Source organism: Rhynchophorus ferrugineus, unplaced genomic scaffold, assembly GCF_030347505.1.
Source record: "Rhynchophorus ferrugineus isolate W39M unplaced genomic scaffold, kcgeb_rfMv2 rfM8, whole genome shotgun sequence".
In the NCBI taxonomy this organism is placed as follows: Eukaryota; Metazoa; Arthropoda; class Insecta; order Coleoptera; family Curculionidae; genus Rhynchophorus; species Rhynchophorus ferrugineus.
Window position 1 is genome coordinate 17,434,016 of NW_027472587.1, and position 24,680 is coordinate 17,458,695.

General features: G+C 34.7%; 4 protein-coding genes across 5 annotated transcripts in view; 1 reads left to right on the forward strand and 3 right to left on the reverse strand.

Moving 5' to 3' along the window:
• Positions 1–24,680, forward strand: part of LOC143200771 (uncharacterized) — a 183,759-nt gene that overhangs the window by 21,481 nt on the left and 137,598 nt on the right. The gene's annotated exons all lie outside the window — the stretch shown is intronic.
• On the reverse strand, positions 2,493–13,818 carry LOC143201528 (uncharacterized). The gene is made up of 16 exons (XM_076412655.1): positions 13,526–13,818; positions 13,337–13,474; positions 13,126–13,282; positions 11,679–12,058; positions 11,294–11,620; positions 11,090–11,240; positions 10,733–11,035; positions 9,583–9,675; positions 9,346–9,525; positions 9,135–9,280; positions 8,221–8,358; positions 7,998–8,154; positions 6,701–7,080; positions 4,707–5,033; positions 2,961–3,111; positions 2,493–2,909 (listed from the first exon to the last, which is right to left on the reverse strand). Exons 1-16 carry the CDS (start codon positions 13,658–13,660, stop codon positions 2,605–2,607), a joined length of 3,468 nt encoding a protein of 1,155 aa, XP_076268770.1. The 5' UTR covers positions 13,661–13,818; the 3' UTR covers positions 2,493–2,604.
• Positions 16,433–19,727, reverse strand: LOC143200774 (esterase E4). Its single transcript, XM_076411396.1, has 7 exons — positions 19,496–19,727; positions 19,298–19,435; positions 19,085–19,241; positions 18,634–19,013; positions 18,246–18,578; positions 18,037–18,187; positions 16,433–17,981 (listed from the first exon to the last, which is right to left on the reverse strand). The coding sequence occupies exons 1-7, from the start codon at positions 19,628–19,630 to the stop codon at positions 17,677–17,679; spliced, it is 1,599 nt and encodes a 532-aa protein (XP_076267511.1). The 5' UTR covers positions 19,631–19,727; the 3' UTR covers positions 16,433–17,676.
• LOC143200772 (esterase E4) overlaps positions 20,972–24,680 on the reverse strand; it is a 29,179-nt gene continuing 25,470 nt past the window's right edge. For both annotated transcript variants that reach the window (XM_076411395.1, XM_076411394.1), the window contains exons 2-8: positions 22,902–23,036; positions 22,693–22,830; positions 22,478–22,634; positions 22,041–22,420; positions 21,647–21,985; positions 21,438–21,588; positions 20,972–21,384 (exon numbers count right to left, since the gene is read on the reverse strand). In XM_076411395.1, coding sequence (XP_076267510.1) covers positions 21,080–21,384; positions 21,438–21,588; positions 21,647–21,985; positions 22,041–22,420; positions 22,478–22,634; positions 22,693–22,830; positions 22,902–23,036 — 1,605 coding nt within the window. In that variant the 3' untranslated portion in view covers positions 20,972–21,079. The remainder of the gene's footprint in view (positions 21,385–21,437; positions 21,589–21,646; positions 21,986–22,040; positions 22,421–22,477; positions 22,635–22,692; positions 22,831–22,901; positions 23,037–24,680) is intronic.

Sequence of the window (24,680 nt, forward strand, 5' to 3'; positions counted from 1 at the left end):
AAATATTTATGGGAGCGTTCGGAAATATATTTTATCTAGCCATTTTATACTTTATATTCTTGGTATTCTTGATAGGTACATCGAGTATATTGATATATATGCATGAAATGTAACATAGCTATTTGCTAACGGTAATTTTGATTAGCATTCTAATTGCAGTCAAGAAAATATTTACAAGTTTTTGGTTTGGGCAATAATTCTAATCAATTCTTGGCCAAAATAATTAAAATATAATAGTTGTTTTCAAGTGAAGTCGCTTGACGCAAAGCAAATTTTACAGGACAATTTCGCACTCACTTTCCAATAATAGTACCATACCATACGAGTTTTTCGGTATGATAGTTACGGCGGAAAATTTAAAAACGTTTAGCGGGAATTTTAAAAATTTGAGCGTAAAATTTATAAATGTATAGTAAAAAATTTTAGCGGGAAATTAAATAAATTCTTTTAATTTTAATGGGGAAAATAAAAAAATAAATATATTCAAATATATTTTATTGATATATTACAAATACATTAATTTTCCTTTACCATAAAGACATTAACGTAATCACAGAGATATCTCCACTATATAAAACACCACTACACTACACTACCACTACATATAAATTTGAAGTTAGGATCTCCATTCTCTAATAATAAACATAAGTTTTTTATTATATAGTTACTTCTAGGTCTTTTTGGGGTAGAAGAATCTCCTATATATCTATCAGCCTCAAAAAACTTATGTGATTGTAATATTGCCATTGGGGGCATATTTTCCTTGTCCTGTAGCAAAGGTAAATAATCTCAATAAATATTGCTTTAATTATTTCAATGCAATAAATCATTACTATTTAACGGAGTACTTACTATTTAAATCACAAGTAGGAATTACATCTTGTTTCAGCCATGGCTTTCCACATTTTGGACCTACATAGGAGATCATAAGAGATCCCCTTAAGGTTTTCTTTTTATTACACTAATAAATTAAAATACTCAGAATAATCTAAAGTAATTGTTAAATATATATAAAAAGACATACCGAAAAACTTGTCGTAAATAAACAACACAAATGATATCACCTAAAAATGGCCGTTAACTGCTTAGGTTAGAATTATTAATACCGAAGCAGAACGAGAGAGAAACACACATATAGCTGTTGCATGTTTCAATTACATTGGGCCGCGTCACTGGGATACCGAAAAGCTTAAACATAGGACCCGATTTTTCCATATAACTTTTTATTCTAAATATCTTTATTATATGGTTTTATTGATCAATAATCGATGAAGTGGCTATTTTGCAGGAAATTTTCAGGATATATGTACATGATACGAAATTCACCGCATCATCTAGTGCTAGTAAAATTAAGTCTTCAAGAAGTTTTGAAACGTTACTTTATATATCACTGTAACATTTCCAGCTATTATTAGCAAATTAACACTCATGGTTGATGAATATTGCTTAGTACCAAACCATCCCTCCCTATTAACTGGTATTAAAGGGTTCCCACATAATTCATATTTAAAATACGAATTTTAACAATGAACATTTTATTTCGATTTATAGTAAGTAGAGCTTTTTTTATTTTAAGCTATATTTATCATAACAGTATATCGGTTAAAATAAAGCCCTTTAAATACAAAGCAAATATTTTCATCGATTGAGGGTTAAAAAGGATTTCTTCCTGAAAATCCTCGGAAACTCTCATCAGATTTCCATCGAGGAAAAATCGACGGAAACTAGATTTTTTCCGACGCCCTATCGTCTCAATTTTTTTTAGCGCAAAATCAATTATGAACACACTTTCATTTGTAAACAAGATTTTTAGAGGAAAAATAATATGTCGCAGAAGAAGTAATTTTGTTTTGTTCATGGGTCTCAAATGCTGAATTTCGAACACTAATCAGTGACATGTTTATAGCTATGAAATACACACACTTCTTAAAATAAGCAAAACATGATTAAAATTGCCTTCTGGAATTATTTTCAAGGGTTAATCACTTTTTATTTAATAAACGAATGACTAACACAACCTTTATATCTTGAATATTCGATGGATTGTTTTCTTTCAACTGCGCTATAGTATCGGGATTTTAGTATCTATGGGATTTTAAAGTTATTTATTACGAAACATCTTTCCCTATGAAGACGTTCTTTACCACTACTACAATGTTATTTCTCCAAGAATGGTTACCTGTCAAAATAAAACTAACTGCAATTGTAAAAAGTAAGTTTTGTACTAACTAGATTATTTTTTGCGAAATATAACGAAGCATTTTTCGGACCGAACACGAAAATTAAAAACAAAACCATTTGCCGCCTTGCTGCTTATAATTGCACGCCTTTGGATCTTAAAATATTATTTAGACCTTATTTTTGATTAAAGAAAATAGCACAGCTTGATTATATGAATTATTAAGTTGAATAAAACGCCAAACATTTTGGGATGGGGTGTTCCTAAACATCGATAATAAAAAAATAATGACTAGCAATCCAATAAAAAAAACTTTATGTGTCAAGGAGACGAAATATCAACTTTATTATTAAAATATTTTAAATTATTCCATATATATGGTGAATGCGCCAGGACTTATATAAATAAACGATATTATTTTATATTCAATTATATCTAGAGTAGGGCCATTTTTTCAAAATATTCCTCCACACTGTCAATCTCTCTTTCTCCGGCACCGCCCTGTATTCTAATTCCTTATCGATATTCAACAATTTCATATTATTCTCATCGGTAATCGGATGCCAAACTATCGACATATACTCTTTGGGCGTGGGTCGTCCGAACTTGGCGAAATTCGTCCACAATTTCACGAAGTTCTTCATGGCTCTCTCCTCGATACTATTCGGTCTTATCTCCGGACTCACCAAGCTATGAAACAAGTACCCTAAGTCATCTCCATGAGAACAGCCTTGAAAAACATCGGGTTAAAGGACAAATTATTATGGTTGGATACGTTTACCTGGTTCTCGTAGGATATTCATGATACGTTTCACGTAATTAAGGTCGGTGTTAATCGATATTCTGTAAAGATAAATCGGGTGGTCCCTGGTTTTCAGATGAAGTCTGATCCCTTCAAAAATACCGGCCAGGAAGTCAGCGTCAGTGTATTCCTGATTTGGTTTAGTCTTATTAAGTATAGTGTCTCGTAACTATGTATGTGTGTGAATCAAATCCATGAAAATTGTATTAATAACAACACCCAGTAACGCTCAACAATCTGCTTCATATGCTGATTTCAAATTTCATCATGTAAAGATCTTTCCTACACTTTCAGCAATTAACAGGTCAATTGAGAAGTCCCCGGCCTACCATAGTAAAACATATTTTTTATCAAAATTAGTTTTCTTTATTCAACATAATTCCCTTCAAGGGTGATGCACTGATTATAGCGACCCTCCAACTTTTCGATACCATTTTTATAGTACGATTTGTCCTTTGCTTCAGAATAGGCCTCAGTTTCGGCCATCACCTCTTCATTCGACGAAAATTTCGTCCCAGCGAGCATTCTCTTGAGATCTGAGAACAGGAAATAGTCGCCGGGGGCCAGATCTGGAGATGAGCATACGGTGGATGAATTAGAAACCCAATTCATGGATTTTTGCCATCGTTTTCACTGATTTGTAACACGGTGCATTGTCTTGGTGAAGTAGCACTTTCTTCTTCTTCAAATGTGGTCGTTGTTCGGCGATTTCGTCCTTCAAACGATCCAATAACTCTATGTAATAGTCGCTGTTGATGGTCCATCCTTTTTCAAGGTAGTCAATGAAAATTATTCCATGAGCATCCCAAAATACAGCTCTATAACCTTGCCAGCCGACTTTTTTGTGTTTACCCACGTTCTGGAGAGGGTTCATCGTCTGCAGTCCACTCGAATGACCGTCGATTAGACTTCGGAGTGAAATGATAGGGCCATGTTTCATCCATTGTCACATAGCGATTCAAAAACTCGGATTTATTACGCTTCATCATCTTCAAACACTGCTCCGAATCATCAGCCCATCTTTGTTTTTGGTCAAAAGTGAGCTCGCGCAGCCCCACTTTGCACAGAGCTTTCTCATACCCAAATAGTCGTGAATGATATCATGTACACGTTCAGTTGATATCTTTAGAGTATGTGCTATTTCATTCAATTTCAATTGACGATCATTCATTTTGTGGATTTTTTAAATATTTTCGTCGGTTATAACCTCTTTTGGGCGTCCACTATGTTCACCGTCTTCGGTGCCCATTTCACCACGTCTAAACTTAGCATACCAATCCTTGACGGTTGATTTTCCTGGGGCAGTGTCCGGAAACTCGGCATCAAGCCAAGCTTTTGCTTCAACTGTATTTTTTTTCCTTTAAAAATCAATATTTTATCAGCACGCGAAATTCCTTTTTATCCATTTTTTCACAATAACAAAAGTTGCTTCACTCAAAATGCTATAATTCACAAGCTAATGATCCGACAGCTATCAAATTTATACACGCATCTTTTGAGGGTTAGGGACCAGCCGGGGACTTTTCAATTGACCTTAGAAAAAAACGTTAACGTTCTAAGTTTACAATTCAAGCATCTGACGTGTGTTTTTCAAAAATTTAGAATCTAAATAACATAGAAAAGGACACTCATGCCTTAAATATTATTGGGTATTTAAATAAAAATTTAGATTACAAAAAACATGGACTATGTTTTCACGCGCCTACTAATATAATTATAACATACATCGTGATGTCGAATATTTGATGTGGCCACGTATAACGCCCGAAATTGGTCAACAATTTCCTGGACGTCCTCTGCTTTGTTCACATTCAGCTCGTAAGGTATCAGTTTTCTGATGTCATATCTTGGAAATTCCGCTCCCAACTTCTTGGAAACAAACATGTCGTAGTCGTTGAGGTATCCTTCCGTGTCCGTGTAACCAATGATGACCGGCACGTGATTATAATTACCACTCTTGATTATGTCCACTGGATTCTCAGAGAAGAACGCATGGGGATTAGGTGCTTCTACCACCGCGGAGAATGGTCTCCGTACCATTGGAAACAACGACTAAAATAAACGACTCTGATGAGTATCAGGCAACAGAATTGAAAATGCTATTTCTCAACACCTATTTCAGCATTATATCACAGTACTTTAAAACTATAATAAAAAAATATTCAATAACAGTATCAATATTGTCATCCTACTTAGTTTGAAGAGACACTGAGGAGGTTTTCCATCATATCAACCAGAACAAGATCACGTTTATCAACCAAGCAGAAACCTGCACGTAAAATATTTTTAACAAAAACATTGAACCGACTTCAAAAAATATATCTGACAACTTCAAACTGATCAGCTGGTGATAGTTAAAATAATATTGAATAATAGTGTATTGAGCTAAATTGTGTGTATATAGTAGAATATAAAATAGGTGTAGTAGATAGCTTAAATAAGTTTTTTGTTTATTTTTATTTAGTTATTACTACGATAGTTATGTGCGTATTTTATTTTAAGGCGTTTTTTTTGTGTTAAGAAACTGGGTTTGATTATTTGTTAACTTTTAGTGAGTTCGAAGTCGGTTCAATTTTTATGTTAATTTTTTTATTTTTCCCTTTTTAGTGCTAGATTTTTACTCAATAAATTACGTAGTTATTTTATTAGGAATTACAATGGATATCCCCATTAAAACTCCATCTCGTATGAGGAAAAATAGCAACAAAAAACGATAATTAAACATAAAGAACACTTCAGGATCCGGGGTCCGCTAGGTGATCAATGACAAATTTTCCAACCAAACTAAGGGAGTAAAAAATAATTGCTGCTCCCGTTGGGACCAGAAGCTGCGACCTCCGCTTATGAGCATGAAGCTTTAATCGGTACACCGAACAAACGGTTACCTAGTTTGTTTCTGCTACGTCTCATATCATAAGGTTTCTGCTTAAAAAGCAAACAAAATGGTTTTTTGTACTAAATTACTTCAGATTTTTTGTCACATCAGCTTAGTAATAACATTATAAACGATTATTTTAGATAAAAAATATGCGAACATTCTGTACGTGCCTTTGAAATTTTAACATTTCTCTCGATTTCCCCCTTTCCCCACAACTGATCCTGATTTGGTTCCAAGGGGTCCACATCGGAAGTGCACTATATATATATATATATAGAACAAGCAACAAGCCCAACATAGAACCTCCTCCTCTTTCTCCTCTTTCGTTCAAACGTTTCGATTTCGAACTCCTTTTTCGGTCGATTAAAAATAAGAATGACTGTACGAATTTTTCAGCATCTATTTGATTTTGGAACTTTACCTTTTCGTTACCTTAGATTCTTTTTACACCTCACAAAAGTCCTGGAAAACGATTTTCATTTAACAGGGAAGTAATATCTATTGCTCAATTTCCTTCTCAACAACAACTTTACAACTCTGTAAGAATATTTATATTCAATATTTGTTACATTGATGAATTACTTTCGGAAATATTTTTACTATATTAAGTGCTCAGGTACATTAACACTATTTGTACAATAACAATACAAAATTGATACTTCTCACAAACTTCTCTTAGCACTGCGTGAGTTGATGATTTCGAGAATATTTCTCAAATACCAAATCAGTCTTGAAGAAATAACGAGAGAAACTTGTCTTCTAATATTGAGATTGAGAAAAAATTCAACACGTAAAAATAGATGTAGTTTAAAAGTAATATCAAAATGTGATAAATCATTACCTCAGGTATTTTATCTTGTGCGTTCAGAATATCAATCGCTGGGACAGCCCGAAGAATCTTCACAGCTTCCGCTTCGGTCTGGACTTGAATTCCCATGGCTTTAACTACCTCTCTGGCGTTATTCTTTGAACCCCAAAACCACGAGTTCAAGCAACAGCCGCTCTGCATTATAGCCTTGTGGAACAGACCCTTAGACATGGGTGATAGAATATGAGCGTGTACTGAAGAAGACCCAGCGCTTTGGCCGAAAAGTGTCACATTTTCTGAGTCCCCATTGAAGTGACTGATGTTTCTTTGTACCCAACGCAAGGCCAAAGATTGGTCTTTCAATCCCGCATTGCCTGTAGCGTTCGCTGATGGATCATCGACACTGAGGAAACCTGAACATATGTATTAAAAACTATCTTATTATTACTTTAAAGCATCTTATAGAACACTTCCAGAAAATATTGCCCATACTACCGTTACAAGAACGCGTCACTACCACGAGTTTAAAATGGCCCTACTACTGAAAATAGTTAATAGAATAACTAATTAGTATATCCACAACCGCAGTGTTGTAAAGATGATCTGGAAGGATTGCAGGACAATGAAATTTGTAGGAATAGTGTTGTAGCGACCGCTACAACCCTTTAAGCCACCACGCATTCACCTACAGCAAGTTCAAAGGTTGGCGACGCCGGTAGATTGGTACCATGCAATTCCCGTTTATAAAAGACCACGACGACGATGTCTTGCTCTCTTTTCTTTTCTCTACCCCCTTGTAACAGTACAACTTCCACAACGCTACCCTACTTTCTTTACCTTAACCTAATATTCTATCCATTCTCCAGTCGACCATACGTATCATTTACTATCGCAATAAACAAGTTTTTACTCAAGCAGTGTTTTCTGTTTCCGTGCAAATTCCTTCCACAAAAATAGTAGTGAGTGTTCGGACAAACAATCGCATCGACAGCCACATATTCCGACCGACCGACAGACGAACATTCCTACACTGTATCATTTATTCAATAAGAACATCCTCTTCTACGTCCCTCAATGTTAAGTCATTTAGTTAATATCCGAAGATGAAAATAATTTCTCATAATTTAATTTTAATACACATACTATTCAATAGCAGTCTTTTTAAGAATATCTCTATCATATATTCCTTATTTCTTTATTCCTGCCATCACGCCCGATATAGAACCCACTTATTGCTCTCATATCACAAATTGTAAACTAAATTGCAATTGTTAACTAATTACGTAACCTGAACACCCGACAATTACCTCGTGTATGACGTTAAACTTACCCAATACGCCTAGACGGTAATTAAGTGTTACCAAAACAATGTCCTCCAGCAGGAGAAATTCTGGGCCGTACACGTCGCGCCTCGAGGAACCTACGGTCAAACCGCCGCCATGTATAAACACCATGACGGGTCTCCGATCGATTCTATTGTCGGGCAACTGGAATAGTTGAGAATTTGTTAGGACACGACGACAATTATCCGAATTATGTACAAAATATCCTACATTTCGAGTATAAACGTTTAAAGTTAGGCAATCTTCGGATCCCGCGTGTTCGAAACTTATCTCATCCGTGGATAGGGATATCTGACCGGGTCTTGTGGCATCTTTGATTCCGATCCAAGGTTCTGCAGGTACTGGAGGCTGAAATAGACGTTTTAAAAGACGGAAAAACAACGGAAAATTCATTTTAACAACTTGTCCAGTATATGAATTACCATACCTGCATAGTAACGTTCTTTCATAAACTCTACACTGGTCGATTAGACTACTGAATATTGCTTGGAATTTACATAACTCCTAATTTACATATAAATAAATTAAAATAAATAAACAAAAACGAAATTACTTTTTCCCCAACATATTATTAAAAATGTTCTATTATAATAACGCCGGGCTGTAGACTCCTCTGACAAACCGTTAAAAACTAAGGGGGTTTAGTTGGGAACTTTTAATGCATCCCCTGTATAGTACAGATCTAATGCCCTGTAAGTATCACTTGTTCCAATATCTGAAGAACACCTTGAACGTCGATGTGATATGGCTTAATGATATAACAAAAATAAGTTGATAACGGAATTAACAAGGCCCCTGAAATTTATTTTTAACCGAAAACTTTAACCAGAAGCTTTTTTCTCCAATAGTTTCCCAACCATTTCAAACGTATAACAATAATTTAGTATATTTTAATAATTTAATATATTAGTATACCAAATATGCCAATTTTTTTAATATAAAAGCCGAAGACATAATTGTATTACTAACATTACTAAGTGGAGATGTGTTTTTAATAGTTATTATTTAATAGTTAAATTAATTAAAATGTATACAAACTTATAATCCAGCAGAAAATAAATTGATACAAAAACTAGGATCAAAGTTATAACGCCCCAAATTCTTAATTAAAAGTAAATAAATACCTGGAATCTAAGTTCCTTTGTGGGGGGCTTGGCGTACGGTATACCCAGGAACTCGTAAATAGTCTGACCAGAGTAATTTTTCCCTATTTTCCCACGTAATTTCCCCTCTTGCGTATCCACAACCAGGTCAGTCATTTCAAGGTATCAACGGTATCACTGTTTAAGTTAACACTGACCTTCTATCGACGCGATACTTTATAAATAATCTCACTAACGACATAAACCACATTACTTTGAAAATGTTCGACGATATCATGGTAGATTGTGATGTATATTAAGCAAAATATAGGTAATAAGTTATTAGTAAATAGAAACAGAATTGACAGTGATTTAACAGATGATACCGGGTATTTTTCGAATATTGCGGTTACATCGACCAAGGTTATCAAGGCTATTTATGTTATTCAGTTGCAAGTGCATAACGAACCAACCACAATTCCAATATTACCATAATTATTTTCTGTGTCGGTTATATATAACGAGTTTAGCACATTTTTCTGTTGCTGTTGCATTTGTATTGACAATAAATGGGTATGTTGAACTGATAAAAATGAAATACAATATTTTCGGTAAACAAATAAATATAAATTTTCGATCTCAAAAGATCTTGTTGCTGTAAATAACATTTCATTCAAGGATAATTAAGATCGAACTAATCTAATAATGTATTATCACCACATTCAATCTACTTCCAACATTTCTTTTATAATGTTAAAATATTAAAATTAAATAGAAAACATATGGTATTGAATTTTAGATTGTTACCAGCATAAGATAACAATGTGAATAAAAAATTAAAATGTAGTAATTTGACTTTTTGATCTTTTTATATTTTAAAATTATTTCGTATTGTTAAACTATTTTTATCTAAGCTTTAGAAAGCTCTTCCATGTTTAGATATGTCATAAAATGTTCAAATAGTTCTTTCAAGCGCTTTCCCAGTTTTGGAAATACAAATATACGTAAGTAAATAATTACAAAACGAATTTTATTTCAAAACATCCTTTTATAGAGAATTATTTCTATAACATGTTGATTCCATTTCTGCCAAACACACAAAAGCATCGCTTTTGACTTTCCATTCGTTTTTACAAAGTCTTTAGTAGATACAAAAATATCCTTGCTTCTCCGACGCTTACTTGTAACTCAATGAAAATGTAATGTACTTGTAAATTGTTCTTGTGATTACAAATTACATATTTTATTTTCTTTTGACATTACTGTTTGATATTACCTTATATATTACTATTATCATTCTCTCACTAAATCACTTTTATAGTAAGGAGAACTTTTTCGTGTATTACGTCGAAACTGGTAAACCACCAAATAGATCCAAATATTATTGAATATAACTCTTAATATCTGAAGATTTTTCTTATTTTAAAAAATAAATAATATCTCCACAATTTCTGTTGTATATTTTTTTTTATTTTGGCCATTCATTTTCAATAATTCATTTCACAATAGTAAAAAAACATAATACAGTCTTATAAAAATACTTTTTTGTCCTCAGTTTACTGATAATGGAATATGGTTATGAAGTCCAAGGTTCCTTGTGGTATTTTTTTAGAGAGACAAACCTAATTACTGGAATATTTAATGATATTTCACACGTGGCCATTTTTCCATTATTTTCCTCCAAGCTTCAAACCTTTCCTTCTCGGGGACTCTCTTGAATTCGAGCTCTCTGTCAATGTTCAGTACTTTCAGATCATCTACGTCATCAACCGGATGCCAAACGACAGACAAACTTTCATCCGGCGTTGGGTGACCGCATTTGGCAAAATTCGTCCATAAAGTGACGAAATTTCTCATGGATCGTTCTTCCACACTTCCTGGCTCGATAACAGGACTTAACTCGGTACGGAATAGATAGCCCAAGTCATCAGCATGGGAACAACCTAAAAAATATCGAGAAATTTTAAAAGCAGAGCTTCATTAGAGCTATGACGTACCTGGTTCATTAAGATTCTTCATGATTCTTTTCAAGAAATTTAACTCGGTGGAGATAGAGATTCTGTAGAGGAACAAAGGAACCGTCGCGGTCAGTTTATGAAGCCTAGCCGCCTCGAGGATGCCCACCAAGAAGTTAGCATCAGTAAATTCCTAAAAACACAAGAAATTAATCTATATCGGAAATCGATGAATGAGCATCATACATCATGATGACGACTATTTGGGTCTGGAGAATACAATGGTTGAAGTTGACTGGTTATTTCAAGGATATCTTCCTCTTTATTGACATCTGACTCGAAAGGAATAAGAAACTTTAGGGCAAACTTAGGTATGATAACATCGAATTGATTGAGAACCGACATATCAAAGTCATTGAGCATTCCTTCTTTGTCCGTATAGCCCATGATAATGGGAACGTGATTGTAAGTCCCCTTTTTAATGATATCCGCCGGATTTTCCGACAAAAACGCATCAGGATTCGGTACTTCGATCACTGCCGAAAAGGGTCTTCGTTGTTGAGGAAATAGAGCCTAAAACAAATTAAATTCTGATGACACCCACCGAAACACCAGTCCAATAGAGCTTTACATCGGGTATTTTGTTTTGTGCTTTGAATATATCCAACACAGGAGCAGTGCGGAGAATGTTCACCGCTTCCGTCTCGGTTGCTGCTTCGAGTCCCATTGCTTCAACAACCTCCCTGGCGTTGTTCTTTAATCCCCAGAACCACGAGTTCAGACAACAACCGCTTTGCAGGATGGCTTTGTGGAACAGGCCCTTAGACATGGGAGAAAGGATGTGGGCATGAACCGATGCAGAACCAGCGCTCTCTCCGAAAAGGGTGACGTTATTCGGATCCCCGTTAAAGTACTTTATGTTTCTTTGTACCCAACGCAGTGCCATGCTTTGATCTTTCAATCCGGCATTGCCAGTGGCACCCAGAGATGGTTCATCGACACTGAGGAAACCTAAATACAAGGGAAAAAATATTATCTAATGCGTTTGAATTGGTTGATCTATAAAAATGAATTTACTTTCATATTTAAGCCGAGATTGGTGATGTATTTTATATAATTAGAAAATATAGCAATGCGCCATGATAAGTTGACATAAATCAGAGCGAATTATGTCAGTGTTTAGTGCTCTAGGGATGTTAGAAAAGGCAAAAATGTTAATTTACAACCCAACTACACATAAATTCCTTGATATGGAAAATATATCGTTTTTGATTCCTTTTCTCTGCGCGAACTTCTACATATTCAGTTTATTTTATTGTTTTATCGTTTTATTTCCATCTGTGTATGACCAAATACTGTTTATACACTTTATAATTGATAATTGATTGATTATAATTACAATTCAAATTGATTTCGAATTAAAATAGAAAATAGCATTTTTTTCTTGAAATAATATTTTTTTCATTCGTTCTACTGACTGAAATGTGTACCTAGACACAGTAATTTGACTTTTGGAAAAAGAAAAAAAGCGAAAAAAGGAACTATAAGTCTTTTGAGCTTTTGGTCAGAAATTCGGTCACAGTAGCAGCCTGGTGAAACGATCTGATAGCGTAAAGCAAAATCGAACAATTTTCTATGAACAAATCGAGCTTATTCCTACGAATTTGTTAGCAGACACACTGGTACGACTAGGGTGAGACAAATCTATCAATCATTCATAGATAGTCTGTATACGACCAAATACTGTCTATGCATTTTATGTTAGTTATGCAAAATGGTTTTTTTTTCTAATTTATAATTTAAAATTAATATTGAATTTTAAAATATATGTTCTTACTGTTTTTTTAAAGTCATTTTTACTATATATACATATGTATGGTATATATAGCTTAATATAAAACTTATAGACATTGCCCTTTATTTTAATAACTAACACACAGTATATTTTACGCCTTGAAGACTAACACTATGTCGATATCAGAAGTTTGGTTTGGTTGAACACTGGGGACACTCACGCCAGCGCGGTATAGTCAGTCTACCGGACCACGATGATTTTTAATGTATCCTATTAAACTTACCCAAAATCCCCAACCGGTAATTTAACGTTACCAAAACAATATCCTCCAATAATAGGAGTTCTGGACCGTAGGACTCCCGTCTGGAGGATCCCAAAACTAGCCCACCGCCATGAATGAAGACCATAACAGGTTTTTTCTCAGTACTTTCGCTGGGTAACTAAAAGAAACTCATGTGAATATAATTAATTAATAAGTTAAACAGGATATTTACACGTCTGGTGTATACATTCAAAGAAAGACAATCTTCAGATCCTATTATGTCTCGAGTGATATAATCGCGAGATACAGATGGACTACCTGATTTCGTGGCATCTTTGACGCCCTCCCAAGCCTCCACTGGTACAGGTGGCTAGAAAAGTTAATTTTTATTATAGAAAATTTTATCAAAACAAATAAATACCCTGAATCTCAGCTCGTTAAGAGGAGGTTTGGCGTAAGGTATACCGTGGAACTCATAAATAGTTTCACCAGCGTGGTTTTTCTCTGTTGTACCTCGAAGTATACCTTCCTCGATGAACACCTGCACGTCAGACATCTCAAAAACGTTTATTTATACTAAACTAAACCAACGTATAACCGCCGAACGTCGAGAACCACTGAGTCAACTGCAAGCTATATAATTACGGAGAATTCGCAGCCGATCGCTGCTGTACGGTAGGTCAAGTCAACCAAGGCGACGACTCGATAGTAAAAGCGATCACGGTTGGCATTGGTCCGCCCGGTTGTAGCGGTTGTTATTCAATTTCATATTTCGAAGATAACCTTCACTTTTATTTTTGTTATGTGGATGTGTAAATTGATACAGCAATAATATCGAGAAATCACCGTCTTTATTTCAAATAAATAATATTTTCAATTGATAAGAATAAATGACAATATTTAATATTGTAGGATTATTGTTGAATTGTTTTAAAAATGATATTTTATAAAACAATATAAGTATAACATCTTAAATAAATAGAAATAGAGATCAAAATAATTGATATAACAACTACTTATACAATTAGATCTTGATGTCGAAATGGTCGGGTAATACCTATAAAAACATAATGAAAACGTACCTGAGCAACCAATTTTCGATGACAAGGATGAAATTAAAAATATGCTTGAAATATATATAAGAAAATATAGAACGGCATTGTTGAGGAACTACGTAGAGGGCACCTGATTACTCATTCGCTAATCGAGCCAGACGTGGCATCGGGACCGGGCGATGAGAATGCTGAGCTGTACACTTTTGGATATTAAGGAAGGATTCCCAAATACAGCACGCCATTTGCAAAGGAAATGGCGTGTACAGCCTACTATTTCCACTACTCTGCAGAAAAAGCAACAAGCAACGACACTGTATAAAATACTAGTCCGTCCAATCTGCTATCCGTGCAATATACAGGTATATATCGAAGAGAACTTGAATGGTTAATGAGGAACGTCAATACACATCTCGAATTAGGCATCCCGTTTGTGAAAAATTTCATAAAGATGCTCGGTGTGAGGTTCTCCATAGGAACCTTAGAACACGACAACTCCTTGATAAAATCCCTACCCATCCACAAACCGCGGTAGTAAACAAACTACGACAGTCCCAGTCGTAACACAGGGCCCCTGTCGCCCGCAAAAATAACATACCCCGAACCTGAGGCGATATCAGCCGAAGACCATTTGGTTCTAGCTGGTCAATCTGGTAAAAGAGAAAAAAATAGAAAGGATATAGTTTCTCAGAGTCTCTCTCATTTGTGTTTTATTTACTAAGAAATAAAAGTTTTTCTTACATATAACAGCAATCGGTAATAGACAGATACCTTTAATGCCAGTTAATATTGAAATATAACGTCACTGACAGTTAAAATACTAGAAGCTAAATGTACAGGTAATTAATTATGCTGACGGCTCATAACACTGATAAATAATGGTATCGATAAATAAGTGTATGTACTGATAATGGATGGCATTGATAGGGAACGTTACACAGAACGTACCAGCTTATATCCTAACATTGTTACAATAATGGATATGCAATGAGATCAAGCGAAGCAAACACTCCAGAGATGTACCATGTTATTAGTGTTAGTACTACTTGCTTGGGCAAACCTAATATATTTAATATATAAATAAGTATATCAATGTTCATAAATAAATAAATAAATACGTAACGCTGTTGGAATTGTGCACTCACTTCTCCAAAATCCAGCTATGATGAAAATGCAATGCATAGAAGGGTTTTCCCCAGCCAGAGCCAGAGATAAACACGCTAGATCTGCTGTGACCACGAGCCGGTAGGAATCACCTTAGGTGGCATTTATGTATGCTTCACTTTGTCGATAAACCATAATTACAACATATAACCAACAAACAACATAAGAAGGGAATGTAACGCACGACCTACCAGCTTATGTCCTAACACTAACACTAACACACGCCTCGCTAGGATTAAGCCTAAAGCTCAGATAAATAAATAAGCCATACTCTGTTGCTATTGTGCACTCACTTCTCTAGCTCTAACTATGATGAACGTGCCATGCATACAAAGCAGAAAACCAAAGGCCACGCGCTAGATACGCTGCCACCAAAAGCCAGCACAAACCACTTTCGGTGACGTTTATGTGTGGTTCAAGTTATCCATAAATCATAACTACACATAAGACTACACAAAATAGTTATAATTTATATTTATAGTTGCATAAAAATATTAAAATGTTATCTATTGTTTATCATAATTTAAGAAATATGGGGAATTCAGGTAGATGCGAAGAAATGGTAAAATAAAGTAGAATCAAATAGATAACAATAAATGGATAAACAAGTAAATAAGTAGAGCATGAAGAATAGAGGATAATAAATAGAAAATAATAAATAGAATATAATGAATGAAGTTTTTTAGTTTCTCATTGTTATATCAATTTTCTCAGAAAATATAAATGCTATTAATACGTTTCAAATAACCGATGGGGGTTCCAAATGTCATCGAACCACATTTGTTTTTTTTTTTAGTTCTAAAATACTATGCTAAAATAATTCATTTTTATATTCCTTCCTATCAATTCTTTGCATAGTTTACTTTAAATATTTACAATTCCTGAGAAATTAAAGTTTTAATACTACAGTTGAAAAGGTATTCAGCATTATTCAAAATTCATTAAGCTAATAATGTTAATAATATTTTGTTTTGTAGTAATAATCTCAGCATATTTTGAATTTCTTCCATCACGTCCGAGACGTCTGTACCAATTAATTATGAAATTGTATTATTTACTTTAAATATTTGCAATGCCTAGCAAATTAACATTTTAATAGAATAGAAACGCAATTAAAAATATTCGCGGCGTTTATTTTTTGATAAAATTGTTCGCCAGTTTTATAATATATTTTTAAAATTAATGATCTATAATTACCGTTAAAACTTAATAAAACTGCTTAATATGAATAATCTCAAATGATGATTTTTTCAATACTAAATTTTGACTTCTTGACACACTTAATTTTGATATCAATAAAATTTTAATTGTCATAAATCGCCAAAAATCAAGAGCTTCTTAAACAAAATTTAAATTATTAATTTAATAATAAATTGCCCTCACTTTTTCACATTACCTCAACTAATAGTATTTCATTTTAACACGAGCCATTAGGAAACAAGCCATTACTCATTTTCAAAATGATAATTTTATATTTTTTTATATATTTTCATCTAAACGAAAGTGTTTATGTTGTGAATTAATGTTTGTGATTATTCATAACAACAGTGTAAAATCATCCCAGTTACGCCAGTAACCAATCTGGGTAAAACCGGATGTCTTCTGGTATGTCCTCTAAGTTGGACAGCAGTTCGGAACCCACGTTAAGGAATACGTCTAATACAGATAAACACTAGTTGGCAACTAAGAGGATTTTTTAAAGATTTAAATTAAAATATTTCTTAATTTTATAGAATTTTAAAAAATATATAAAAATATAGTTTCAACATCGTTGTTAACACATGTATTTAGTATCTTTTTTCATATAAAAAAATTATTATATAAATCTAAAAAATAGAGCATTTAAGGAAGCACTTTTTCCCTTTTAGTTGGATAAGATTTTATCCCAACTTTCTCCCCTTTTAGTTGGATACTTGACAGCACCCTTGTCTCAGCTATGAAGTGGTGGACCCATGTTTAATCTATTACTTGGAATCGATTGGAATATTCATCTCTATTAAACTGAAACGTACTGATACTGTCTTGTATGGTGAGAAAATTAATTAAGTAACTAACTAGGCTAGAACCATTCAGATTCAAATATTATATTGCATAATAACGGTCTTTTATATATGGCTGTTGAAACTAAACAATGCAGTCATATAACAAAGAACGTATAACAATAAACACTTTATGTATGCTATAATCTCTAAGATATTGTTAAGAATCAGTGATGCCGTTCTCGTTAAGTTTGTTATACTCGGTTTATTCATATAGGTATTATATTATTAAGTTGTTATCACACTTATATATGTAAATATACTACATTGTTTCTTTAGACTGATATACAAATATTTACTGATTAAGTCGTGAATGTTTAATGATATTTCACGTGTGGCCATTTTTCGAGTATTGTCCTCCAAACTGCAAACCTTTTCCTTTCGGGAATTTCTTTGAACTCCAATTCTGCGTCGATATTTAACAATTTTAAATTGTCCGCATCATCGACCGGATGCCATATGATCGACAATCGGTCGTCGGGTGTTGGATTACCAAATCTGGCGAAATTCGTCCATAACGTGACGAAATTCCTCATCGCGCGTTCTTCTAAACTATCTGGCGCGATAACAGGAGCCTTCTCTCGTCCGAAGAGATAACCCAGTTCATCAGCATGAGCGCATCCTTTAAGAACAATTAATAAAAGTGAAATGAGAATATCGTAGAGGCAACCTCCTACCTGGCTCATGAAGATTCTTCATCATACGTTTGAGAAAATTTAACTCGGTGGAAATGGAAACTCTGTAGATGTATATTGGAGTTGTTGTTGTGATTTTATGAAGCCTGGCTGACTCCAGAATGCCTATCATAAAGTTGCTATCAGTATACTCCTGCAAGGAAATTATGAAGTTATGAGCTCTGTGGGAAATCAACGATAAACGAACTTACATCGTGATGTCGACTGTTTGAACCTGATAAATATAAAGGTTGAAGTTGGCGAGTTATTTCAAGGATATCGGCCTCATTAGTCACGTCTGATTCAAATGGAATGAGCCATTTCAGGTCAAATTGTGCCGAATCGACAGCTTGCCGAACTAACACCCCAAAGTCATTGATCATACCCTCTTTGTCATTATATCCAATGATAATAGGTACATGATTGTAGGTTCCTTTTTTAATAATATCCACCGGATTTTCCGACAAAAACGCTTCAGGATTGGGTGCTTCCACCACAGCAGAGAACGGCCTTCGTTCCAGAGGAATCAAACAATCAAACAAAATCTGTTAAAATGCAGAGTAATAAAATTAACGTGAGAATTTAAACCCTCATACTCACGTCACGAATTTTTTGTTGCGCCATGAATATATCATCCACTTGGGCAGCTCGGAGAATACTCACGGCCTCCGATTCGGTTTTCGCCTGAAGCCCCATCGCTTCAACGATCTCCCTGGCGTTGTTCTTTCTTCCCCAGAACCACGAGTTCAGACAACACCCGCTTTGCAGGATGGCTTTGTGGAACAAGCCCTTGGACATGGGGGAAAGGATGTGGGCGTGAACCGACCCAGAACCAGAGCTCTCCCCGAAGATGGTGACGTTATTCGGATCTCCGTTGAAGTACTTAATGTTCCTCTGTATCCAACGTAGTGCCATGCTTTGGTCTTTCAGTCCGGCGTTGCCAGTGGCACCCAGCGATGGATCATCAACACTGAAGAAACCTTAGTGTATAGAAAAAATTACTGTATAATACAACACAACTCACACCTGCTAAGCACGACATTAAACTCACCTAAAAGGCCCAGTCGATAATTTAGTGTTACCAAAACAATGTCCTCCAACAATAAATATTCTGGACCATATGACTTACGGCTTGAAGATCCCAAAACTAAACCACCACCATGAATATAAGCCATAACAGGTTTTTTCTCAGTACTCTCACCAGGTAACTAAAACATATTCAACTATAATATATAAGGTATTAAAATAATCTCATCAGCATCACATTTTTAGTATAGACATTTAAAACTAGACAATCTTCTGATCCTTCCTGTGCGAAAGTAACTATGTTCGGCGATACAGATGCAATTCCGGGTTCAGTAGCATCTTTGGTGCCCTCCCAAGGGTCCACTGGTACCGGGGGCTAAACCAGATGTACGAGCAGTAATATAAAATAAAAACTCAAAAAATATGAACTAAATACCCTGAATCTCAACTCATTTACTGGCGGTTTTGCATAAGGTATACCATGAAACTCATAAATAGGCTCACCAGCATGATTTTGCCCTGTTGTTCCACGAAGTTTTCCCTCCTTAATGGTCACAAAAACGCTAGACATTTTAAAACAGCTACAAGTTAACAGAAACTCACTAGAACCAACCTATGGTCGCGAATATAATATAACACTGAATTCGTGGCAAACAAAATGATCAAAGATAACTTAAAACGTACACCTTTTGTATGATGGATCAAATTTATCAAGGCAAAATCTTGATAGTAAGGTCATCACGGTTGGCATTGGCTTAACAGCTTATGGCTGTTACTTTTCAGTTCTGCTGTAGCTTGTTATTTAGTTAATTTAGCGCATGACGCAGCAAAAGTCCCGAAATATTATTGTGATTATTAAAAAAATTGAAACAAGATAACTCGAAGATTTGTGATATAATTGCAGTAATAAACATATAGGTCTTTCAGTTCCTCATTTTTTTGAAAATAAAAGATGTTCAAGTTATATGTGATCATATCAATATATCAACGATATCTAGTGGTGAAAATCACATATATTATAGAGAATTTTACCCTGAATTTGGGTTTTGGTATAACAAGTTTTGTTCAACGTTTGGTTTTTAAGTTATACAACGAAGTATCTATTTTGAAAAAGGGATTAGGTTACAGTTTATCTTATCTTAAAATTGCGGATTCTAGAGCAGTTTAAAATGAATTTTTATTTGTTTGGCATCAAAATACATATATTTTACAAGTTTTATGGTTATCCGAGCGACAAAAAAATATAGCACTTTTCCCATGTATGTTATATAATCATAATAATTGTGTATTTTTTGCTAAGTTCAAGTTTTTTTATTGTCATTATCGTTCAAATAATCACAGAGTAGTAAAAATTATATGTGTTATAAGGAATTTTAACCTGAATCGATAGTGTAATTATTTTTATACGGCATTTAGTTTTATTATATTTTTTTCAACATTTTATCTCACATATCTCAAAAGTTACAATTTCACTGCAAAACACACATGCATTAAAGTTTTATCATTACTCGGGAGGTGAAAAAATGTGACACATTTTCCATATCATATCTTTGCTCATGATTCATATCCATGGTTTTACCTGTATCTCAAAGATTACAAATTCTAGGCCAATTTAACATTAAATTTCCTTTTGTCTAGTTTAAAATGATCATCATTACCACCATAGGTTTCAACTTTATTTTGTTGTCTAAAACTTGTTAAAGTGTTTTGATCTCCAACATCGTTGAAGCAATTGGTTGATGTTTTGGTACAAGAATAGTTGGAAACTCTTCAGACACTCTACGAAAGTATTCCGCGAAAAAGTGCAGCTACTTTAAAACTTAAAAGCAAATAGTGACCCAGCATCATATTATTAGTTAATATTATATTATATAATAATTGGAATAATTATTGATTAAATAAAACAACACGATTTTATAAAATAACAATATACTGGATGATTTGTTGCATAAAAAAACAATTAAAATTGAAAACAATTCGAAAATACAAATAACATTTTAGGGTAAAATGAATACAATAATTAATGATATTTCACAAGTGGCCATTTTTCCAATATTTTCCTCCACACTGTAAACCTTTCCTTTTCGGGAACCTCCCTATACTCCAATATTCTATCGATATTCAGTAGTTTTAAATTGTCCGCATCATCGACCGGATGCCATATGATCGACAATCGTTCGTCAGGTGTCGGGTCACCAAACCTGGCGAAATTCGTCCACAACGTAACGAAATTCTTCATCGATTGTTCTTCTAAACTATTTGGTTCGATAACTGGACTCAGTTCTGTACGAAATAGATAACCCAATTCGTCACCGTGTCCACAGCCTGGGAAAAAACAAGTAAAATAAAACGAGAGTCTTTTAAAGATGAATTCCGACCTGGTTCGTCGATTTTGTTCATCATACGCTTCAAAAAATTCAACTCGGTGGAGATGGAACCTCTGTAGAGGTATATTGGAGCTGTCGTTGTCAGTTTGTGAAGCCTGGTCGACTCCAGAATGCCTATCATGAAGTTACCATCAGTATACTCCTGTAACACAAAACACAAACAAAAAACTCCAGGGATAATCAACGATAAGGGTACTTACATCGTATTGTCGACTGTTTGAATCTGATGAATATATCGGTTGAAGTTGGCGAGTTATTTGAAGAATATCTTCATCATTATCCACATCCGATTCAAATGGAATAAGACATTTCAGATCAAGTTTACGTGCCGCTGAATCAATATTATTCCTAGCAAGCACTTCAAGCTCTATGAGCAAGCCTTCTTTGTCGTTATAGCCAAAAATAATAGGTACATGATTGTAGGTTCCTTTTTTAATAATATCTACCGGATTTTCCGACAAAAACGCTTCGGGATTCGGTACCTCAATGACAGCAGAGAACGGTCTTCGTTCCAGGGGAACCAAACACTCAAAAAGGACCTGTTAAGACATGCGGTAATTAAACTAATGCAGAAAATTGGACCTTCATTCTTACATCACGAAATTTGTTCTGTGCCTTGAATATATCATTTACTGGAGCATTTCGGAGAATCCTCACGGCTTCCGCTTCGGTTTCCGCTTGAAGCCCCATCGCTTCAACGATCTCCCTAGCGTTGTTCTTTCTTCCCCAGAACCAAGAGTTCAGACAACATCCGCTTTGCAGGATGGCTTTGTGGAACAAGCCCTTGGACATGGGGGAAAGGATATGGGCGTGAACCGAGCCAGACCCAGCGCTTTCCCCGAAAAGGGTAACGTTATTCGGATCCCCGTTGAAGTACTTGATGTTCCTCTGTACCCAACGCAGTGCCATGCTTTGGTCTTTCAGTCCGGCGTTGCCCGTGGCACCCAGAGATGGATCATCAACACTGAGGAAGCCTGAACGTATTCACGTCATTCCGTCAAAACTTATCTTCAATTATTTGTTAGACTCACCCAAAAGACCCAACCGGTAGTTAAGTGTTACCAAAACAACGTCCTCCAATAACAATAGTTCCGGACCATAAGACTGTCGCCTGGATGAGCCCACAACTAATGCACCACCATGAATAAAAACCATAACAGGTTTTTTCTCACTCCCTTCACCGGGTAACTAGAACACATTAAACTACATAAGTATTCTAAGGCCCTCACAACTACGGCATCCTCACGTTTTTAGTATAGACGTTTAAAGAGAGACAATCTTCCGATCCTATCTGTTCGAGCGTGATTAGATCCAGAGCTACAGAGGGTTCACCAGGTTTTGTAGCATCTTTGATGCCTTCCCAAGGCTCCGCGAGGACGGGAGGCTGAGAAAGGGAATATCAGTACCACGATTCAAGGAAAATAATCAAAAAATATCAAACTACAAAATAAATACCCTGAATCTTAGCTCATTAACGGGAGGTTTGGCATAAGGTATACCATGAAACTCGTAAATAGTTTCTCCAACGTGGTTTTTCCCCGTGATACCTCGAAGTTTTCCTTCCTCGATGTTCACCAACACGTCGGACATCTTAAAAGAGATAACACATTAACGTAAATAAGCCTCTTGTCTCCGCGAGCTCGCAAATACTACTGCGTGAACGATAGGTAACTATTTCGTAATTATAAGCAAGCCGAAACCTCTCGTTATTTTATCATAACAGTGTAATATGACAAAATTAAAAACGATTATACTTGGCATTGATATGTTTGAAAATAATTCAGTTTGGGTTGGAAGATAACCTTCTGATACACAGTACAACAAAAATATCGAAATAGTATGGCCAAATAAAAGTCAGACGACATTTAATAGTAGCAATACAATCTTACGTATATTCAGCTTTTTTTTAACTAAGAATTATTTGTTTATTAACGTACTATTTTCGTGGAAATATGCCGTTTTTTCAGGGATTCACTGAAAAAAAAAACAGATTTATTGTGATAAATCGGTACAACGTATTTTATTCATAGTATTATTCATCGATAATCGCTTTTTCCCAACTTTAAGGCAATTTAAGTATTCCACATCGCAACAGTGATGTCTATTTTGAGGACTGGAAGCGCTACTCATACAGGTCATGACTCATATGTCGGAACCAATAGTAATAAGAAGGAGCAAGGTCTGGAAAAATGCAAGGGGTGGTGTATATCTTCCCATTTTAATGTTTTCAAGTACGTTTATGAACTGATAAAAGCTGAGAAACGATACTATACACTGACACACCTTAATTTAAAACTACCGATCGATGTGAGATAAGATGGAAGCCCAAGTTGATTTTTAAAATCTATTAATCTTATCCAAATAATAAACAACGATAAAAGACAAAAAGGATTTCCATCATTCTCCATACATTCTCTGACTTCTTTAAACATGCTTTAGCAAAAAATACACCTATTTGGTTTAATATTTAATACTTTATCAATCGATAATTAATATAATCAAAATCAGTGTCATATACTGCCATCTTGAAATATAGGAAAATGTACTGGCTAATTGGAAGAAAATCGCAATTATCAGTACATACTAAATTGCTATTGTATAAGGAAATTTTGAAACCTATATGGACATACGGAGTTCAATTATGGGGATGTTCTGCAAAGAGCAACATAAATAAAATACAAATTTTTCAGAACAAAGCCCTGAGAGGTATTGTAGGCGCACCCAAATACTGTAGGACTGATTTCCTACATCGAGAACTTCAGATACCCCAGTCAGTCAAGAAATCAAAAGAATTGCAATGGGATATGAGGAAAGAGTCCATTCTCATGAGAATATTGAAATATTGCAGCTTTTGGATACCACCAGATCAGGACACAGACTCAAAAGAATCAAACCATCTGATCTTGTGTAGTGTTGTGTAGTGAGGTACAAATAATAAAAAATACAGCAGTGACCTATATAAATATTAATTCATCAGAGACTGAGATAGGACTGATGGGTCCTCCTAATTTGATACCTAGATTTAAGTTATCATAAAGACAAATTGTAGGTTAAAGGGAAACGAACAGTAACAATGTAATAATTAAATAATAAAAAAAATACTGCCAGGTATTAAGTCGTAACATGATACAATAGTCACTTAAGCTATTGACACTGACATAATGACTTTAGGTAAAAGCCACGAGGAAACTGCAATAAATTTGCAAACATTAACAACAAATAAAATATTCTTCA